The 18746-nt window shown below is 36.5% G+C and overlaps 2 protein-coding genes across 3 annotated transcripts in view; both read right to left on the bottom strand.

Moving 5' to 3' along the window:
* Positions 1-3234, bottom strand: part of LOC136033044 (protein shisa-3 homolog) — an 83742-nt gene extending 80508 nt beyond the window's left edge. Inside the window, exon 1 of the mRNA XM_065713618.1 lies at positions 2967-3234. The gene's annotated coding sequence lies outside the window, so the exon portion shown is untranslated. The remainder of the gene's footprint in view (positions 1-2966) is intronic.
* LOC136033045 (SET domain-containing protein 9-like) overlaps positions 1-18746 on the bottom strand; it is a 35529-nt gene that overhangs the window by 3157 nt on the left and 13626 nt on the right. Inside the window, exons 3-6 of one of the 2 annotated variants that reach the window (XM_065713620.1) lie at positions 15119-15242; positions 9357-9596; positions 7405-7647; positions 1065-1502 (exon numbers count right to left, since the gene is read on the bottom strand). In XM_065713620.1, coding sequence (XP_065569692.1) covers positions 7430-7647; positions 9357-9596; positions 15119-15242 — 582 coding nt within the window. In that variant the 3' untranslated portion in view covers positions 1065-1502; positions 7405-7429. Of the gene's footprint in view, positions 1-1064; positions 1503-7404; positions 7648-9356; positions 9597-15118; positions 15243-18746 lie in introns of those variants that run through there. The other variant, XM_065713619.1, reaches the window with a different exon arrangement.

Here is an 18746-nt window from a genome sequence, read left to right as displayed (position 1 = left end):
GAGATCCGATCACCCGTTCGTAAGTTAAAAATACCTCATTTTTTCTAATTTTTCAGAATTACACCCCTCCCCCCCAACTACCCCAAAGAGAGCGGATCTCTTCCGGTTATGTCAATCATGTATCTAGGACTTATACTTATTTTTCCCACCAAGTTTCATCCCGACCCCTCCACTTCAAGTGTTTTCCAAGATTTTAGGTTTCCCCCTCTCAACTCCCCCCCTTCAATGTCACCAGATCCGGTCGGGATTCAAAATAACAGCTCTGAGACACGATATCCTTCTAAACATCAAATTACATTAAGATCTGATCAACCGTTCGTAAGCTAAAAATACTCCATTTTTTTATTTTTCCGAATTAACGGGCCGAATTAACGAGTTTAAACAAAAGCATAACTAGAAATATCTACAATGCACTTTGCAAGTCGCAACCTTACTTTTTTGAAGGATAGATCGCTTTTGGTTCTGGACAAGCTCAGGATTTCAGTTTGAAAAATCCCTATTGTCTAGCAGTAAACTTAAACCATCATGTCACAAATTTCTTCTTTGTCTTCTTTCTTCTTGAATTGTAGTTTTACACAGTTTAGATCCTCTTTTAGTTCTCATTTTCTGCTCGGATATTTGGGTTGCTCAAATAGTCTCGTGTGTTTAAGATAACTGAGTTAAAAATAAAGTTAACCATAAACTCCACTGACGTCAAAAAACTATATATACTACCTAAAGGACTACTAAGGTATTGTAGTGGGATAATGGTATAGCTTTACTACAAGCGCAATGGTAAAAAAGTCTATCAGTATTGTACAGGTTTTCAATATATTTCCCACTTTACTTTTAGTTTCCTTTTTTCCCAAAAGAGGCAACGACGAAAAAAAATACACTAGTAAATATTCATTCTTCAACGACAATCTCTTGGAGCCATTACCTACTCTTAACCGCCATTAAGTGCTCCACTTCAAACCATTTTTTCCATTAAGAGCAATTACTGAGAAAATTTATTGAACATAAAAAAGAAGTAGTAACTAAGCGACAGTCTGGAATAGATAAACGCGCAGTTCTTTATTATGAATGTGTGTTAAAAGGAAGGCCTTAATGATGTCTAAGAAAAAAAAAGATAATCTTTCTTCAATATACCTAATGAGATTTTACATTCAAAATGTAGTCTATTTGTGCCTCAAACCAACACTTTCTCTGACATTTCCATACTTTTATATGAGAATGAAACCAAAGTTTTTCTCTACGACGCTAGAAGCTGCTTCCTCCACTCCCAAATCCGGAGGGGAACCCAACCTGTTTGGATTCATAGTGACATCGGAATGGAATTTTCACAAAATTTCTTAACCAGACTCATGACTGCAAAAAGCACTTCAGGTGACCTTGAGAAGTTGTGTCCCTAGAGGATATGACAGCCTATTGACCGATACAGCATTACACCAAATTTGATTAAGGCATGGCCATACTGGATCGCTACGTTGTGCATTATGGGTTGCTTAACCATTGTAAAATATCTGCAAGCAGAGATATATAATGAGTCGGAGGTAATACAGCCGAAATTAGATGAACATGACGCCAAATCTTGTTGACAGAAGTGCATCGCTAAGTGCTGAAAATCAACAACTATGGCACATTTTGGCTAGTGCTCTGGATAAACTTCAGGATACTACATGGTTGGATAGTCGGTCCTGTTGGTATGCAAGCAAAATGCAAAGTCACCAAAGCCCTTCCCCAGTTCAAGGCCAATCGAAATGGCTACACGAGCCAGACCGTTGGCAGTTCAGCCATGACCTTAGAACTGTATTTTGGCAAAAAAAACAAGTCCCCCAGCTGCTCACTATCTAAACTAGAACTTACTGATGTGACTGAATTAGAGAGAAAGGAACCTTCCTAATTTAAATAATTTCAACTTCATCTAAAAAAAAAACCTCAATAACGGAATCAGTTACCCGTAAAATACACAAGTTTCTTGGTCATATCGTAGAAATACTTTCGAATATCGTTCTGAATGGTAAAGTAAGTATTTTTACTTGTCTGAAAAGCCATTGCTTAAATAAGGGAGAGAGGATCCATATTCAGGAACCAAACTATTGTTTTTCTCTCTCTCTGTTTTTATTAGCAATTCACTTTTTGGCCGCTTAGACAAATTCCCTCGTGACAATTTCCATTTTTCCATGTATTTTATTGGTAAGTTTAAAAGAGGTAGGAGGTAAAGCTATATTAAAAGCCCTATTTTAAAAAAAAACTTCTATGACTTTTTCAGCTTCATCGCCAAAGTTAGAAAAAAAAAATTTTTAGCCAAAGTTTTGTTAATAAATCGTAAAAAACTAAAAACAAACAAAAATTAGTTGGAAAAATAAAAATTTTCTGATGGTAATTAAAAATTAAACGAACCAAAAATTATTGCTTCATAGTTTATGCAACACATACCTTCAAAAGTAGCTAAAAACAAGCTGATTCGTGATGTGGAATTCAGAAAAACTAGTGCTTTACCGAAAACACAAAACCCGCGCAAAACATCAGGATGTACTCTTAGGAGCAGAAAAGTCCCCAAGTAACGTGCAGAAACCATAAGACTAATTTTTAAAACTCTTAAGTGTCTGACACTACCGATGACATCACAGCTTTTAGTATAAGATTTCAATCCTTAAAACAAGAAAAAAAGCAAAATCACAAGCAAGCTCATTTTCCGGTACAAAGCAAGTTTTTTCTTAAAATCCTGAAATTTTGATCATTTTCACGGTTTGATATTCATTTTAGTTCGTATTTTTAAAGTTTTCAGCTTAGATGAAGTTCGTATTTAATGATTTCGAGAATTTTTTTCAGCATATATAGTCAAATATATAGTCAAATATTGCAAAATAAAAGCCCAAAATCATAACTGATTATATACGTTAGCCACGATGCGTTCGATTTTTGCCAAAGAACCTCAACAGTTCTTAGTCAAATAGTTATGAACACAAGAAAATTTAACATACCTTTTTCTACAGAGTTATTTGTTTCCTCCTTCATTTATTTTAACTTCATGACATAACTGTCCTTTCATAATTTCCTTTTTTAAGTTTCTAATTTAACGTTTATTTCTCATAAAAATCAAAAACAACTGATTAAACTCCCACTTCCATCGTCACGTTTCTGCTAGTTTGACTTTTCATCACCGACTAAAAACAAGGCCAAGAAGCGAGAGTCTTCTAGGAAATTGATGATGATTCCTTAGCAATTTGGAGCCTCGATTGATTGTAATCCGTCCTCAAAAATAAATCATCCTTCAAAATAAATCGAAAGCGAAAGTAAATGCTTCTCTTCTATATTCTCTGAGAAATAATTTAATGAGTCCAAAAAATTTTCAAGAAAACTGGAAGCATGGCTCTATCTGTCAGGGGGATCAAGGGTCTTAAGGCAAGCTCTTATTTGCGGTACTCTCTATTCGTTTTAAGTTTAGGCTAACTGTTTATTCATTTTATATTTTGACTATTTGTTCATAGTAATTTCTGTTTAAGTTTCACCAAGAATAAGACTTTATTTTTACTCGCTTTGTGTTTTCATAATCCTCTTTTTTTTAAGACACTATTCTTTACGAAAGTTTCTTCAATGCTTAAATTCAGTAAGAGTTAGTTTTAAGCTAAAGAGAAGGAGTTTTACTTGAAAACAATACTGTCAAGATAAATCCTCTCTAGATTTCTTGCACCCTTGGCTATATTAAACACATCAATTTTGTAATAAAAATTATTCACTTCATTACAGAAGTTAAACAGGCTGAATTAAACAGTATAGGTCACATTAATGATAAAAGAAAAGAATACAGATCTGGAGTTTACAGTCCCTACTGACGGTGCTGATCTCCGTTTCATAACCCTTAAGTCAGGAAGTGCAATGGGGAGGGGGGACAGCCATCCTGTACTTTCGAACGCTCTTCCTGTTTACCTTCCCCAGATCTCTCCAGGTACCCATTTAAAGCTAGGTCGACACTGGCTGAGCTTACAGAATCACGCTACTGACCCCTTCCAAACCAAATACCCAGCGACAGAAGGACTGTCCTCAACCCTGTCCTCAGGAAACGACTCGGCTAGAACGGCACCTCTGATGAAGCAATTTCACAAATGTCCACTTGCAGTTATGTGAGAGGGCCTCAAGACCAGGTCACCTCCTGGTGACCTGGTGGAGAAAGAGAGAGAGAGAGAGAGAGAGAGAGAGAGAGAGAGAGAGAGAAAGAGAGAGAAAAAGAGAGAGAGAGGAGAGAGAGAACGATTTATCAAACAACTTTCGTAGCTCTTGGCTAATTTGCAGTTGTAAAAAGATCAAAAGCAAAAGTTATGCACTGTTAAACATAGACGCAAAAAACGCACAAATAAATTACAATATTAGTTTTTCCGTACACATATAATTTGGACTTCTGTCTGGTTCTACTGTCAGGCTGCGGGTAAGATGTCTCGATGGACTAGGTCTAAAAGCAATGCTTTTCCAAACCACATGATGAGATCATACAATCTTTGTTCTAGGCACTGAATGCTTCGTGTAATGAGTACTTCTTGGTAAAGAATTTCCCTAGAACTCAGGATAATCCTAACTGCCCATTTTTGCACTGACTCTAGGTCGTACATCAGGTGAGGAGTGTGTGGCACTGAAGAACCCCATACAGGGCAGGCATACTCCATGGCTGGTCGCACATAACAAAGATATGCACGGAGGAGACTTCTGACCTCGCAACCAAAGCGACGCATTTTGGACAGTGTTTCAAGGGAAGCATTACATTTCCTAATTACACTGTTGACATGTGCGGCGAAAGAACAGTCTCTGGAGAAAATAACACTGAGTATCTTCACTTCTGACAAGAAAGGAGATGGGACTTTAGGGGGGGGGTAAAGTCCCTTTTTAGGGGACAAAGTCGAAGAATTTTTTACTTGGTAGTGTTAATGATAAGATTGGACTCATTACACTGGGAATTTAGTTGGTCAAAAATGTCACTGGCAAACTGGGCTGTAGGAGTATTACCCTCAAGTATATAATAAAAACGAGTGATGAGTCATCCACAAATTTATACCTGTCTTTGGGTTCCATCAATATATAGTTGGTCATAGCAAGAAATGCTAAGCCTGCCAGTTTGGTGCCCCACAGGTTATGTCACTCCATTCGAAGTCAGTGTCATCTTCATGGAGGGCAAATACTTTCTGTTGGCGTCCCGACAGAAAATTCAGTACGATTGATAGATTTTGACGCGTAGCTCCCATTCGCTTCAAGTTCAGGCATGCAATGTGGTGAGATAGAAGGTCAAACGCTTTGCGAAAATCGATCGTAGCTAGATCAACAATATGACCCTGGGTCTCCAACCGTTTTAGAATGCGGTCGAACATTCTTACAAGGTGTACAGAAGTTCCGCACTTTGGTAGTCCTCTGTATTGATATTTGTCTATGGATTCATGAATTTGAGACAACAGGTGGCGGAGTAGGAGAGACTCTGTCACTTTCGCAAAGCATGGGGTTAAGAAAATGAGTCTCAAGTCGTCACAGCTTTTAGGGGGGGGGGGGGTATTTTCGGAATAACCCGTATATGCGCTTTCTTCCACGATGAGGGAAACACACCGGACGCAAAGCATTTAATCAAAATGGAGAGTGAGAGAGCAAGGAACAAAGCAGATTCATGAATAAGTTTGGGATGGATCTAGCCAGGAAAAGGTGAGACTGCCGTCTTTTTTTCTTAGTTCCTTGTACACGTCACACTCTCTTAACTCAATCAAAACATCAGTGGGGCGATCTTGAAGCAGGGATTCTTTTTCCTGGGATTTCACAAAAAGAAATGTGGCATATATAGAGGTTAGGAAGGCGTTAACGGAACGGGACCCAAGTAAGCACCCGCTGTCGTCTGTTATCATTATAGACGACTTAGACAATTTCCCACTTAGTTTCTTGACCAACCGGTGCCATTTCGCAGGCTCACTGTTCAGAAGTGGCATCACATTTTCACGACCATACTTGGTTTTGGCGTTGCATACCATGCGCACTACTTGGTTTCGTACAATTACTTCTTGGTCTGTTTTACCACACGAGTAAAGATTACTTCGCCCACAGATTTTGGCTTTTATTGGGGGGGGGGTGATCCATGGTTTGTCAGATACACCCTCACAAGTTTTACTAACTGATACAAACAAAATGAAAATTCACGAGTAAATTTGCCAGTACTATTCTTGTTGTAAATGTACTTGTATGATTGATCCAATAATAAACACATCTGATACGTTCTGAGCGTTTATTTTGATACATTTCCTCTGTGTTTCATAAATAACACTCCCTCAACATTGCACATCCAATGCATTATCTGACTAGGGACATTCGAGAATCGTATACTACTGCTATTTTGACGTAGTATTTCAAAAGCAAAAATGTTATCATTACATATAAATGTGATAAACTAGCTACATTACCGAAAGCGTTATTTAGCATCACAATTGAAGATCCAATGGTGTTTCTTTACTGGAAACACCAATAAAACTACTAATAATAATACCTCACGGCAGCACCAATCTGCCTGAGGCTAAGACATCTGAACACGCTCCTCCTTCACCCAATCTAATCTAAGTTTTACTCTCTACCCCTCCCATGGGGTTTCAGTTTTCCTTAAATTCTATCTCATGACCCCTTTCTGCCCATCTCAGAGACGACCGGCTTTTTCTTTGACCCTAGATGGATGACCAAAAAGCAAAATCATATGGCAATCCATCATCCTTCATCCACACAGCATACCTGAGACATTTTAGCCTTTCTTTGATTACAGCCTAGAAAGCGGGATTAAACCGCATTTTCTGTACGAATTACAACTACAATCTGTTGTATTTAAAAATACTAGTCTTAAACTATTTAACACAAGAACTAGAACATTCCGAGCTATGTATTACTACATATGATGGTCAATTAATGCTGAACAAAACAAATACAAAGCAGAAACAAAAGGGAAATTTTTTTTCAGGACAGCGGAATTTAATTCAGTGGATATCTTGGCCCTATGTCCAAGGGCCGTCTTCAACAAAACACGAGAAAATATATAATTAAGACTAATAATGTTCTTAAAAACTGTTTAAAAACAACCCTAGCATCCGTACTTCAACGAAGTTCAACCAGGACTCATGTTCAAACTGGTCTTCATCGCGCTATTTTCGTCTAGCCTATGGGGAGCAGTTGACCTATGATATCTTTTATTTTATTAGTATAGGTAAAAAACATGCTAATATCCATTGAATTGAATTCCACTGTCTTGAAAAAAATGTCCATATTTTTTCTAAATTGGTTTGTTTATATGGAAAGACAGTGCGGTCTTCGTCGCTATTTAATGCTGAACAATTGCGGATTAAATGGAATAATTCAAACAATTATTTTTCTTTTCATATTACACTCTCTTTTCAATAAAAGCTAAGACATAATTACCTATTGTTTCTTTGTTATCGACTGATTAGGATTCATCAACAACAGAGATATAAGTAGAATATAGCTCATCTCCTTCTTGTATTAAACGTGTGGCAACCAGACCAACAATCTTCAGCGGTGGGAAGTTTCCTGCTTCATCAAGAAACACAGTTCTATATGATATATTTGGAATATATTTCCTAAGATGGATTGGAAAGTCAGCGGGTATTGTCATTTCATGATAAGCAACATTTGCTGGACGACCTAGAAAATATAGAAGGTAATTGAGGCTTGTCCCATGAACTAGAATAAATAATTTGGTCATTTAATAGGGACATATATTTTAGGTGCGCAGTTCCTGAATTTTTATTGGGGGGCAAGAAGGGTCGACATCTGGAGAGTCAAGGGGCATGGACTATATAATAATTTTTTCTCGAAATTAATGGGGGGGGGGAATTCTCCCCCCCCCCATTTTCCCCTCCCAAACAACACCAGCATATAACAAGGACGATAAACGAAATTTTATTCCTTGAATTGCTAAAAGTAAAAACCTATACAACCATATACGTCTTTAAAAAAAAAAAAAAAATCGGAAAACCCAAAAGCTCAATTTTTAATGCAAAAGATACTTGATGCAGCCATGCCGTTAGCATGTTTAGCAGGTGCCAAGCTTACAAATAAAGAACGCACGAGAAAAATCAGCAGAAAATGAGCAATAAAACATATTATCATATAGCTCTAGAAAGTGTAATTTTCCATATTGCTGTAGAAAAAGACAATAATGCCATGAATTGGCACTAACCTGGATAAAAAAAAAAAAAACCAGGGATTGAATGATTAAACCTATGAAAGAATATTGTTTAAGAAAAAAGTGATAAGAGGTATATGTATATCATTGAACAGCTAAAAATCTAAGATATGTATGGACATGCTTATTATTAAAATTCTGCAAGATTAAACATATTAAACTACTAGTTAATTGACTCACCTACCAGAGAACTTTTTTAGAAATACTAATTACTATTATATTTTGTTGTATTTATCTCTTTAGTCGACTATTGACCTATCGATGCAATCCTTTTTTCTTCTGATTCAAAAAAAATAATTTCTTGCTTAATTTTGACAAACTCTCATTAGCCAATATTTGTTGAATAGCAACAGTTTTACCAACCGATTGATTGTTGAAATACTTGACTATCTAATGCACGTAATTTGGGCGATGCGATAGCTCGTCCGGCTCTTGTGTAAACAGGAAAAGTCTCCACTATGTTTCTCTTCACTATTCAGTCTGGCAATAAAATAGAGAATTTAAGCATCGAGAAACATTTTAATAGTTGTATAACAACCAAAATGAAAATCGTAAAAAACACTGGTTTTCAGGAATGAAAAGACTTTTTATGAAGCCAAGGGGCAATATTTTTTTCTATGTCCATGGCACTTTAATGTATCGTGGATTTTTGCTATGTCCATGGCACTTTAATGTATCGTGGATGCTGTGGTAGCTGCAAACTAGTAAAAGACGAACACGGCCTAAAATAACCAGTAAAATGCCTGATACCCATAAATGGTATTGAATCGAAAATAAAAGTTGGATCGAAAAAACACCATTGACATTGCCTTGGCCAAAAATCCTATACAGGAAACCTACAGTCCTTTGGCTTGACCAACGAAGAAAATGTATTGGCTAGAACAACAAGGAAAATCCATTTTTTGCATGGGAAGCATCTTCTTTCCTTTTTTTTCTCCTCGGCTAGTGGCGCACTAAAACATCACATCAGTTTGTGGCCTCATTTTAAAGGGAATTACTAAATGTAAGGGCTTAGGTAATTAACGGAACAAAATATATAAAATAAAGGATTTAATAAATGAATCAACAACGAATTTTTGAGCAAGATGCACGTAAAAAAGCAATACCAAGTGGATTTGGTTCGAATTGATCCTTCAATATCGAGTCCTACCCCAATATCTTTTACCTGAGCTTCTATTGTTGACATACTGTCCTATGTTGAGCGGACTTACAAGACTTGGAGTAAGCCATGAAGTATCAGCAATCAGGTGGTGACCAAATCGATCTCGATTCACACAGGACTTGAAAATAGACTTGGATAAGCCTCTATCTTTCCCATCAATGTGAACACCATCGGAGCATCGGAACATAAACTGATTGTTTATTGATTGAAAGAAAATTGGATCGGTAGGGTAATATACTGTTCCTAGAATAAAATGTCTCTCATTACAAGATACATTTGAAAAGTATTTTCTGGTTCTTTTGAAAATCTTGGAATTTAAAAGATATTCGTTTACTATTGTGTACAAAAGTAAGGGGGTTGTCAAAAGGGACAGTACAAATGTCTTGTAAGAGTATATATGATCATACATCAAATTTCCTTGGCAATGAAAGGTGAGAAAAGACTTTATCAATAATAACCAAATAATAATGTTGATTGGGGCGTAATTTTTTCAGGTTCGATTTGTTTAAAATAGACAGAAGGTTCATTCAAGAAGTGACATTCAAAAGGAGAAAAACGATATGCCTTATGGGGTTGAGGTCTTTTACCATAAATTTGTTTAATAAATAAAGAAACAAGAGCTAAGAGCCAAGAGCTTATATGGTATGAGCTCTAACAAAATTCTAAGAATCAATAGATTGATTTAAAAGAAAAATCAGAGGCTTAATGCCGGTCAGGATTTAAAATAAGAGCTCTGAGTCACGATGTCCTTCTAAATATCAAAATTCATTAAGATCCGATCACCCACTCGTAAGTTATAAATACCTCATTTTTTCTAATTTCTCCTCTCCCTATAGCCCCCCAGATGGTCGAATCTGGGAAAACGACTTTATCAAGTCAATTTGTGCAGCTCCCTGACACGCCTACCAATATTCATCGTCCTAGCACGTCCAGAAGCACCAAACTCACCAAATCACAAAACCCCTCCCCAACTCCCCCAAAGAGAGCGCATCCGGTACGGTTACGTCAATCACGTATCAAGGACATTTGCTTATTCTATCCACCAAGCTTCATCCCAATTCCTCCACTCCAAGTGTTTTCCAAGATTTCCCCCTCCAACTCCCCCCAATGTCAAAAGATCTAGTCGGGATTCGAAATAAGAGCTCTGATACATGAATTCCTTCTAAATATCAAATTTCATTAAGATCCGATCACCTATTCGTAAGATAAAATACATCAATTTTCACGTTTTCCGTTTTGACGACCAGGTTGAATATGGTGTCTTGATTTAGTTCAATCCCTGCGAAACCTATCCGACTATCCTTCCACATGAAGTGGCTCTGGGAAAAAGAATAACAATAAATCTGTATATATATAAAAATAAGTTGTATGCATGTCCGTCTGTTACACTATCTATATATATATAAATAAATTGTATGTATTTTTTTTTTGGGGGGGGGGGGGGGGGGTTTGCATAAGACGTCTGAAAAATAAAGAAGAAAAAGAAAACTAAAAAAAGAAAAAAAAAGTAAAAAACAAAAGAAAACTAAAAAGAAAAAAACTAAAAAAAATAGAAAAAAACTAAAAAAGAAAAAACTAAAAAAAGAAAAAAACCTAAAAAATAAAAAAGGTAAAAAACTAAAAAGAAAAAAAGGTAAAAAACCTAAAAAAGCTAAAAAACTAAAAAAGAAAAAACTAAAAAAGAAAAAAAATATATATATATAAATAAAAAAAGCTAAAAAAACTAAAAGAAAATAAAAAACTAAAAAAGAAAAAAAATCAAAAAAAGGAAAAACTAAAAAAAAGAAAAACCCAAAAAGAAAAAAAAATTAAAAAAGTAAAAAAAGTAAAAAACTAAAAAGAAAAAAAAAGCTAAAAAAATAAAAAAGCTAAAAACTAAAAAAAGAAAAAAACTAAAAAACAAAAAAAAACAGAAAAAAACTAAAAAAAAACAAAAAAAATAAAAAATAATAAAAGAAAAAACTAAAAAACTAAAAAGGAGAAAAAACTAAAAAATAAGGAAGAAAAAGGAAATTAAAAAAGTCTGAAAAAGAAAATGTCTGCAATATCCCAGGAACAATTTAGGGCATTAATTAAAAACTTTCAGTTAATATCGAGGGGGAGGTTGAACTCAAAATAAAGACAATATGTGCATCCCCGTTGTCAACAAAGCGTATCTGTAATATATTAGGAGCAGCTAATGGCATTTAGTTGAAAATTTAAGGAAATGTCGAGGGTAATGATGAAATAAAACAAAACACAGTAATTAGAACTGATTAGATAGAATCGGATATTTTAATTCCTAAACCAAAACCGCGAAAGGTTGGAGAAAAATCATTATATTAAGTAATAATAAAACTTTGCCAATCAGATAGTACAGAAACTAATAATAAAAAAACTTTCCGAAAAAGAAGTTAAACAAGTAGAAAAAGAACTTAAAACGAGTAGAAAAAAGTCCTATAATGATTCAAAGTCAAAATGACTATAAATTGCTATATAAGAATAAATGAAACTCAAAATGAACAGAAAATAAAATAAATGATTATATTAAGCATAAAGATAACAGATATTGATACAGATGACTAAATAAATCTTAGAACATGTGAAAATTAATTTGAAAATTCGAGTCAAAGTTAAAAGGAACAAAAATTACTACAAACAGGAGTTTGGCTACTGCCCTTTCCCCTATTCCAAGTCTCGTAGAAGTTCTAAGGCCTATTGCGTCACTTGCACTTTACAAAAGCAAAATGAACTATAAAAATTTCTATCTATTCAAAATATAGAAAAATACAAAAACAATATAGTGAAATTAAATGTTAAATTGGTGATATTCCCAGGAATTAATATAATCACCTATGAAATATTCAGTTTATTTTCATTATTTCTTTGCCCTCATCTGGATTATCATAGTGATATGTTTTTTATTTTGCGTGGGTGTTTCGAGAAATAAAGCACACAATTCAAAATACATATACTTTCCAATAAAGCACGAACCACTCAAACAGCTAGAGGAAAGTGAAGGGGGCAGTAACCAAACTCCTATTTGTAGTAGCATTTGTTCCTTTTAACTTTGACTTGAATTTTCAATTTCAGTGTTATTTGTTTTAAATATTACTAATTCATCTATATAAGTATCTGTTATCTTTATGCTTCATATGATTGTTTATTTTGTCTCGTTTTCGTTTTGGGTTTCATTTATTCTTTGATAGTAACTTCAGTAAGTTTCTAATGCCCTTTTTTATTTGGGCAACGGAAACTTACTGTTGCCCCCCAAAAAAACAATATGACTAAACTCCTGTTTGTAGCAACATTAATGGTTAATCTAACATTAATCCTTTTAACTTTGACTTGAATATTAAACTTCAGTTTTACTTGTTATAACAATAACTTATTCATCTATATAATTACCTGTTATCTTTATGCTTGATATGATAGTTGATTTTATCTCGTTTTCGTTTTGAGTTTCATTCATTCTTTGATAGTAATTTCAGTTATCGTTTAAGTGATTTTCACTTTGATAGTAAGTTTCCGTTACCCTTTGGAAAGGACAAGATATCAGCCTTGACATATTGCGGCACAAAATAACACTTTGAGCCTAAAGAAGACAAAAATTCATACAAATCAAATATTCAGTACCGCCGCGTGGCGAACACTAGTGTACCGTTGCAATTATCCTTGTAGGCCCTGATCAGATGTCATAAGACAATAAAAATGATATAAAATATAAGTAATAATTAAGTTAGCCTATCAAAACATCATTTTAAAAGGTTTACAATGACTTGTATGCTATAGCTTTAAGATATCATCCATATAATTTAAGAATTATTAATAAAGTTTTGCTCAATGATTAAATTTGGTTAGGCCGCTTGAGCAAATTTTATAAAATTAAAGAAAACAAACAGGAGAATAATAGCAGCATAACCAACCAAATTAAAGAAACGTCACAGGTCTTGTCGATTTTGCTTCTGTACCATAATATTATAGTTGTTCATTAGCTTCAGTACATTTAGCACAAAAGTAGGCATGCTGCACCTTGTCTGACTGGAATCGTTTAAATATTTTCAATGTGCACCATAGGAAGGCCAAAGTGGGACTATGAGCCTCCGAAAACGCTCTTCAGCTCCTACTCCAGTTTTTTAGAATACGGTGGGCCTGTGCCCCCTGATAATTCCCACCCTCCCACCTCTAACTTTTTAGCAGAAAGATAGGTATGATATTCCTAATTTAAATTAAAACGCACAATGATATTAAGAACAAAATAGGCTCCCCAGCAGCCCCCCTCCCAACCAGCATTTTAGCACAAAGTAAATATGCTGAGCTTTGTCTGAAGCAACACTTTGGCGTCCCCTACTTGAACCTCCAAATACCGACTCTTTAGCAGAACGTTAGGCTTGTTGTACCTTTTGAATAGGAGTATCACTTTGATATATGACTGGAGAACTAAAATGTAGCTGTTGACCCTTCAACACCAACCACTCCTCCTATATATTTTTTAGGCGGAAACTTAGCTATGTTGTACCTTGTTTAAATCAAAACGAGCAATGACTGCCAATCTATACGAATTCAAGGATAAAATGGGCTTATGGCACCTTGAAGACATCTCCCCAGTCACCGAGAGATTTTGTGTCTGTATAAATAGAGGAGCAAAGTGGGCTCTTGGGCCTTCTAAGGAAAAGACATTTTACCAACTTTCCGCTTTCAAACAGAGGAGTAGGCAGGCATAATTTTTTTTTTTTTAAACTTATCAGCTTTGAACTTATGGGACAAGTGCTCTTATTGCAATAGAACATAATGTTTTCCAGAGGTCTTTTTACAGGCTTCAACCTTTAATAATGCTGAAACTTACGGGAAGAGTAATTTAGGGTCAAAGGTACAGAGCAGAAGATTTCCACAAGATATCCATCCACTCTGACCACCCCAACGATCTTTCGTATAAGCTTCCGCATTCATTTGAAATTTGATAGGAAGGTATCTACAGCCGAAGAGATAAAAATCAATGGATCTTAGATTCCTCAGCTTTGGAGTAAAAGCATTAGCAGGCTATGAAATTTCATTGTTGGGGAATTTCTTCTCTATAAAAAAAAGAGAGTTGCAAACAAGAATCGTAAAGCTTGTTCCTCTTCAATGATCAGGAGCTACATATAGGTGCTAACTGGTCTACCTTTTTATTCGTTTCCTATACATTTTAGAACAGGAATATTTGTATTCATGCAAAGGTTAAGCAACGAATATAAATGATTATGCAACGCAATGACACAGTCAGGCAATTATAAGTAAAATGTTTATGAGGCAATCAGTGAGTGATAAACATTGAGTCTATTATCACCATGGAACACATGTGAAACAAAACATAGGTGATACATTTTTGGGCAAAATTACATAGCCTTAGGGGACTTATTTCCTGGGGCATTGGCTTTTAATTTGGCTTTATTGTATTTTAAATCTAACAACATCGATTGGATCTCATAAAATTGCTTTTAAGAGCAGAGGGTATTTTGAGAGAGCTTTCAAGAGACATGTCATCATTTTTTTTTTCTTTTTTTCTGAGAGAATTCTTCTTGATATACCAGTTTTGGAGCTTTGAGGGGTTGACAACTGCAGAATTTGATCGACAGGGAAGAAACAAAATCTAAGTGTTGGTCTCTGCATCACTTTTGATGGTGAAACCAGCCAAAAGTTGCTGCAACACTTCACATTGCACTAGAGCAGTAAATCAAGTCTAACCCAGTTTTAGTTCATTTCTACCAACATGATGCTAAAGAAAACTATTTTTTTTTTACACATACCTGGATATAAAGCAACTAAAGATCCTCTTTCAGCTTTTCCAGCACTTAGAAATACCCCGAGTCCACCTCCAGGAACTTGGCTGCTCTCTCTGGTTAAGTTGAATCCAGCTAATTTCAGCATATTCTGAAAAAAAAGCATAAAGAAACAAGATGATGCCCTATATCACGAGTCACTGTCTTTTTCTATATGACGGGGTTCGGACAGGTCGGTTTGTTTCAAATTATAGGCTCTGTCCTATTTTTATAGGATTTCCCGGGCCCAAATATAGGCCAAATATAGGATTCGGAAGTCCTCGGGATCAGATCTGTGGTAGATGGCGTGGGATGCCTGGTCACATAAATTCATCATTTCCCGAGTTTCTGCATTTTTTTTTTTTTTTTTTTTTTTTTTCAAATACAAACTGTAAAAATAGTAAAAAAAAAACAGTAAAAAATCAGATGCACATACTGTGCCAGCGATTGACTGATGCAGGTAAAATACTTGGAATCACTCTTGATGCTTCTTGGGCATCAATTTCGATATGAGGTCAGTTTTTTTTTTGCAAGAGACTGCTCCATTCTAGCAGATTGCACCATCTGCTCTCTTTCACTTGTTCTGGACTTCCCAGCTCCTTCGAACAAAGAAACAGCTAGGGCAATGTCTATGGTACTCTTGGACTCGGCAGCCTTTTTCATTCTGTCGGTCACTTCCTGAAGTAGAGTATCTGCTACTGTTCTCTTTTCTTGCTCTGATGCTCTAAGTTTTTTTCTTTTTGCTTTCCAGGTCTTCTATTTCGTTCTTTTTGTCGTGGACCTCCTGCAACTTCCGCTTGTTGTCCTCTTCAAAAGCTGCTTTCTCCTTCTCGGATAGCTCTTCTTTTTTCTTTTCATCCAGATATTGTTAATACCGAGACTGTGCAGAACGTGCAAGATTCAACAGCTCTTTTGTAATAACAAACCGTTCTGGTTTTCCTCCATAATAAAACCTCAACGTGTCATATACCATGAGTCTCGCATCCAGAACGCGTTCAGACATTAACGCCTGATCTTCACCAAGAATCCTACCAGAACGCGAGAACCCACGCTCAACATCTGCGCTGCAATGCGACAACGTCAGCACCGCTTTGATAAGCTTGGTAAGTTCCGGGTACTTGCTGTCCCCGCACTCATTCACCAGTCCAAAATAATGGCTCCAAAAATGATCGATCCGAGTAATGTCCTCACGGGGTCCAGTTTCCGTTCGCAAAAGCAGCCACTCAGCCTGGGCGACGTCTGATCTTACTCCAATCGCAATCTCGCGTGCCACAACCGCTATGTCTGCGATGCTTCTTGAATCCTTCATGTCGATCCGACTCAAGCAGCGTAAAGCCACTAGAAAACCATCCTTTTCCAGAGGACGTTTGTTCAAAATATGGCGAATACCCGCAACAAAATGTTTTCGCACATTGACATAGAAAATGGCTTTGTCTTTCAGTGTTGCTTTCTCACGGAAAGCTCGTTCCACATTTTCTGAAACTATGGGCTTTTCTGCAAATTTTTCAGCAAGGTTCAACATTTCTGGTGAGAAATTTTCAGTCTCGGTCACGAAATCTGGAGTAAAGACCCGTCCGCAAAGCGTCACAACTAGTCTTTTGATCTCTGAGTTCAGAACATGAATGAGAGGCTCTTCTTTCTGGAACAGTTGGGTGAAACTCATGAACAGTTCTGCTGAGGATAGAAATAACTCGAATTGGGCCTTCATTGTCGCACTTCTGATATAAGCCAATCTTCAGAAATTTGGGAGTGGACAGAACATTCTTCAGTTTTTTCTCTCGCGGCACGAAGTTCAGGAAGTATTCTAAGATTGCCGGCCACTGCTGCATGATTCTAGCAAGGGCACGTCCGATCGTCAGCCAGCGGCTTGGGACATGCTTTATGAAAGCATTCTCTGGCACTTTCACTTTCTTTTGGCACTTTCGATAGTCTTCACAATGCGCAGGCCAGCCGTCAAAAAATGAATGCACAAAAATAACAAAGTCGGAACTTTCTTCTCCGAACACCTGAAGACCTTTCAAGAAAGCGTTATGGATTATATGGATGTTGCAAGTACCAATGTTCAACATTCCCTTTCCCGCCACTTTCTTTTTTTCGGCACTGAACTTGTTCCAAACGCTTTTGTTGACGTTTGGTCCGTCACTTTTCAAAGCGTGATCAGTTTTTCAAGTGGCAGCTGATTCTGCTCCATGGCTGACATTATCTGCCTATACAGGTCATCACTTGTCGCGTGGCCCATAAAACTTGTGCATAAATGTCTGCTCTGCATTTTGTTTCCGTACGAGGACCAATATCGAACACGTATCTGTAACTCTTTCATACCAGCGTTGTTGGTTGTCTCGTCATATTCTAGTAGAAAATATGACTGAATGTCCTTCACAAGCATTTGCTTACAGTAAGGATGCAGTGCATCGGTGATCAGATACGCGAGTTTCTTCGCACATAGGGACATTCCGTCGGGGATCTTACCGGGGAACATCGCATGGAAGGTTGCGACAATATGGTCTGAAGAGTCAGCAGACATGGAACTCTGTACCGTCTGAAGTGCCCATATTAACTCAGCTTTATAAGCGGCATCATGCTCACAAAACATTTTTGTACCAACTAATGGTTTATCCTTGGTTGTTTCATCAACTCGAGATTGTCCAGTCAGGTGAATCTGTAGTGGATGTAGTTGAGCAGTAACTGTGGCTGTGTTCTACAGATCGAACATTTTGGTTTAGCTGAGCAACCCCAGCTGTGCCACCAAGATTTTTCAAGCAGAGTTTGCAAAAGAACGATTACTGGTCGTTCCCAGTCTTACACCATTCGATAATCTTTCTACCGCTGCAATCCGTCTTAGCAAGCCATGAACTATTAAACTTGGTAGGCCCCATACTATATTACCAACCATCAGCTGCAAAATAGCATCCCAAGATTAAAAGACCATAAAAAGAAAAAATGTAGATACAATAACAATAATTTATTTATAACCCACATCATAACAAGTTATGACATTTGTGGAGTAACTCAAAAAAAAGAAAATGAAATACACTGCAAATAGAATACACTACAAATAGGAAAAAAAACACTACGCTACAATGAGATTAACCGAACAGACGGACCAAAGGCTGATGAAGCGATAAACGATAAAAAGCTGATTCCGAAAATCTTCCATGCAGGAGGGCGAACTTTGCACTTATATCAGGGACATCAAACTTACGAATTATCTTACCATTGCTATACCAAGGGGGGAAATAAAGTAAAAATTTACAATATCTGAAATAAAAAGTCCGAATCTGATTAGCATCATTTTTCTTTGGAAGGGGATAAAGACCAGAAAGATAAAGGACAGAATGATCACAGAGTGTAGCATATAGCCTACCCATTGCATGTCTATTATACTTCCCTCGATTAACAACTATCTTAGAATAGCCCATTCGAATAACTGCGCTGTATTCACATCAGCCTTTTAAATAGCGTTCAGCCAGGAAACGCATAAGTCGCAAGAACTCCAGTCTCATTAAGCAGAGACTGCTAGCCTATATACTGATCTTCGCTCATTTCGGAATGGCCCAACATGACAAAAAACAAAACATAGGCTAGTAAGTCAACACAACAGCATAGCCCAGGCAGA

The sequence above is a fragment of the Artemia franciscana genome, chromosome 11 (genome assembly GCF_032884065.1).
Source record: "Artemia franciscana chromosome 11, ASM3288406v1, whole genome shotgun sequence".
In the NCBI taxonomy this organism is placed as follows: domain Eukaryota; kingdom Metazoa; phylum Arthropoda; class Branchiopoda; order Anostraca; family Artemiidae; genus Artemia; species Artemia franciscana.
Note: the sequence above shows the minus strand (reverse complement) of the source record. Positions and strands in the feature narration are given on the sequence as shown.